Below are 3,451 nucleotides of genomic sequence, written 5' to 3'. Positions count from 1 at the left end.
AGAAAACAGAGAGAGAGAGAAAACAGAGAGAGAGAGAGAGAGAGAGAGAGAAAAGAGAGAGAGAGAGAGAGAGAGAGAAAAGAGAGAGAGAGAGAGAGAGAGAAAACAGAGAGAGAGAGAGAGAGAGAGAGAGAGAGAGAGAGAGAGAGAGAACAGGGAGAGAGAGAGAAAACACAGAGAGAGAGAGAGAAAACACAGAGAGAGAGAGAACAGAGAGAGAGAGAACAGAGAGAGAGAGAACAGAGAGAGAGAGAACAGAGAGAGAGAGAGAGAGAACACACAGAGAGAGAGAACACAGAGAGAGAGAACACAGAGAGAGAGAACAGAGAGAGAGAGAGAACAGAGAGGAGAGAGAGAAGAGAGAGAGAGGAGAGAGAGACACACACTAATCGATTATGAAAATAATCGTTAGTTGCAGCTCTAGTACACAGTAATGATCAAGTATTGCTAACAGATTCATTAATTAATTCTGAACTTTGAACTTAGGAGAGACTCCAAGTTTGAGCTAGCAAAGTGCAAATAAACATTAACATTTTTGTAAAGCGCCTTAAAAACTAAGTGAAGCTTGCTAGTGTAGGTTGAAATGACCAGAAGAGAAATCAGCCTCATGTCAACATTAGAAGTCAATTAATACCGCATTGTTTTTTGGCTCATCAAATCTGAGATAATGGGGACCATATATAACAGAGATTGGATATCGCTATCTGCTTTCCGCTATACACTGCAAGGGTACTCTACACTGTGGCCTGCATTTTATGGTCCATTAAAAATGCATTCCATGGTGTGGAGCCTTTTTAACGCATCAGAACAACTCTGACAGGTCACATGAACGGGCTCCATTTCCAATATTTTTTTCTAGACTTCATTCTTAGTAGCCTTTCGCTAGCTTCAAACTCCTGAAGCCAGTGGAACTAAGCACATTTGTAAAGCACACCACTGTGTTTTATTAATGTGTTTTTTATTTAGTTTTTTTTATGCAACAGTATGGCTATAGTAAGGAAATGTTTCTACTTTGTAAATGAACCCTATAGTGTGATAAGAGAGGTTATATTAAAAACTAAGATAGATTTGGTGGATGAAGCATAGTTGGCTGAAATGACATGGTATAGAGACAGTCTCAATAGAGGTATTATGCAGAAATACAAGTTACACAATAAATTAAGTGAGTCACTAGGTTTGATTAGGGGTCAATTATTGTTGGTTATAAAAAACACACAGTTATTATCTACTGTTGTCTTTCTTACGCTGTGGTCTTGCCAATGTCCTGAACACTTTGTAATGGGTCTGTGGTATCTGGACAACGGAGAATACAAGGGGCAAACACAATTGCCAATGCATTGGCAGACATGCGATTAGTCTCCTCCTGCTGGGCAATCCTAAAGATATAAGCAACCAGTAGTTAGTTAAATAATGTTTCCATGTACATACATACAGTACATACACATACATGCACACATATCCATCTGCAAATGTGACAGTATACATTTACTTAAACTACACACAATGAAATCAGCAGAAAATTGTAGGACACGAGTTACCTGACAAGGTGAAAGATGAGTCTTTCCAAAGTGCTAAGGTGTGTTCGAGAGAGCTGATCGATAACAGAATAGACTCCCCGCAGAGTTTCCTTCCTTTCCCTAAGACCTGCAAGAAAAATAAGAGGCAAATGCATACTTGGAGGGGGAAAAAGGAAAAAAATACAAGTAAACGTAACTGTTTAACCCCTTCATGACTGAGCTTTTTTCCAGTTTGTTTGTTAATGACTGACAAACTTTTAAAATTTTTGCTCCCACATATATTGTATATTGTTTTTTAGAGGGCAGACAGGGCTATATATTTATATCACATATGTGTGCCTAATGCCTCACCTAGTATGAAAAACATTAAAAAAAATTAGGAAAAGCATAACCAAAACCCTTTCCCCAGTTATAATTATTTTTTAGAAAAAGAGCACAGCTAAAAAAGAAAATGCATTAAAATAAATTCAACTATTTGTCCTTTATTTGGAAACGCCTCACATCTCTAGGATTTCAGACATTTTTCGGTACTTTTCAGCCTAAAACTAAAAGCTAACATTTAAATTGTTTTCCCCTCTAAAAGCTAATAGTGGTTAGGTGGCCTACAATGTCACTGTCATTAGGTGTCACTAACTGTCACACTTAGTGACAGCGGCACACTTTGAACATCGCTGCCATGAGGGGTTAAATTAAAAAAATTAACCCTTTAGGGTGAAAAACAAATCTGCAAATTCTTTGTAAGGAGTCCATTTTTATAACAATTATAGTACAAAAAATATTAATGTAAATTTTTTTTGGTTTTACACTTTTTCTATACGTTTTCTTTGTCATTATATCAAGCAGTCACTATGACTGCTTAATAATTTATTTTATTAAATTGTTGGTTATTATTAGGCTGCTCCAAACTTAGGAGCAGCCAATAATAACTTTAGGCCCCGTTCACACCTTTCCGTTTTGTCGGGCGTTCAACGCTCTATGAACGCTCTACAAAACGTACAACCATGAAAATCCCATTGTTTTCTATGGGTATGGTTCACACCTTTCCGTATTTCCGCCCGTCTGAACGCCCTACAAAACGGCTGACGCCCAAAGAAGTACATGTACTTCTTTGGGCCGTTTTGGAGGGCGTTTTCCATTGGGATACAGCCAAGTAGCCTTCGGAATCGCGCGACGTTTTTTACCGCGAATCGCGGTAAAAAAAACGCGTGATGGTCGCGCGACAGACGTGCATGCGTAATACGCCTAGGTGTGAACCCAGCCTTAGCGACACCGATTCTGACAGCATATGAGGATTCAGATCTCACTAAGGGCGCCTGATTATTCCCAGAACGATCAGATGCCTTGAAACAATGTTTCAGCATAGAAACATTTTGCTACATTCCTATGCTGAAGCATGTAGCAAACATCCAGTACAGATCGGATATCCTGATCTGTACAGAGCTGTCAAAACTGTGATAGCAGAGCAGCTCACACTGGTATGCTATCTGTCAGCAGATCTTAACGGTTACTGACATTTCAAAGCCCTGAATAGCTGATCACATACAGTGTACATGATCAGTCAGTCTTCAGTTGTGAAGTGGCTAAAGCCTTCAAGCCCAAACCAGGTTTGAAAAAATCTCTTTTATATTAAATAAAATTAGATAATTGAAAAAAAATGACAATTACAAGTAAATAAACGGAAACAGAAGCATGGAACTTGTAACTGAAATAAGGCAGATAGCAAGCTTGCAAGTACTTGGTATTACTCACCCATAGATCTAAGAAACTCTTCATACAGCTCAAATGTCATCAATGGATTGGGAAGCTCCCTTAACCACTGCTTGAACACGCTGGCAATCACATGGATGTTATAATCATCAAGATTAACACTATCAATATCTGCAAAGATGAGGAACTATATTAGGAAAAATAGGATACTGGGAGAGAGATTGGCT

The 3,451-nt window shown here is 38.6% G+C and overlaps 1 protein-coding gene across 1 annotated transcript in view; it reads right to left on the bottom strand.

Annotated features, from left to right (window-relative positions):
* MYO9A (myosin IXA) overlaps positions 1 to 3,451 on the bottom strand; it is a 115,024-nt gene that overhangs the window by 8,097 nt on the left and 103,476 nt on the right. The window contains exons 37-39 of the mRNA XM_018552780.1: positions 3,267 to 3,395; positions 1,539 to 1,644; positions 1,245 to 1,376 (exon numbers count right to left, since the gene is read on the bottom strand). Coding sequence (XP_018408282.1) covers positions 1,245 to 1,376; positions 1,539 to 1,644; positions 3,267 to 3,395 — 367 coding nt within the window. The remainder of the gene's footprint in view (positions 1 to 1,244; positions 1,377 to 1,538; positions 1,645 to 3,266; positions 3,396 to 3,451) is intronic.

The sequence above is a fragment of the Nanorana parkeri genome, unplaced genomic scaffold (assembly GCF_000935625.1).
Source record: "Nanorana parkeri isolate BGI_ZX_2015 unplaced genomic scaffold, ASM93562v1 scaffold97, whole genome shotgun sequence".
Lineage (NCBI taxonomy): Eukaryota > Metazoa > Chordata > Amphibia > Anura > Dicroglossidae > Nanorana > Nanorana parkeri.
The sequence above is the reverse complement of the archived record's forward strand: the minus strand, read 5'-3'. Positions and strand labels throughout refer to the sequence as shown.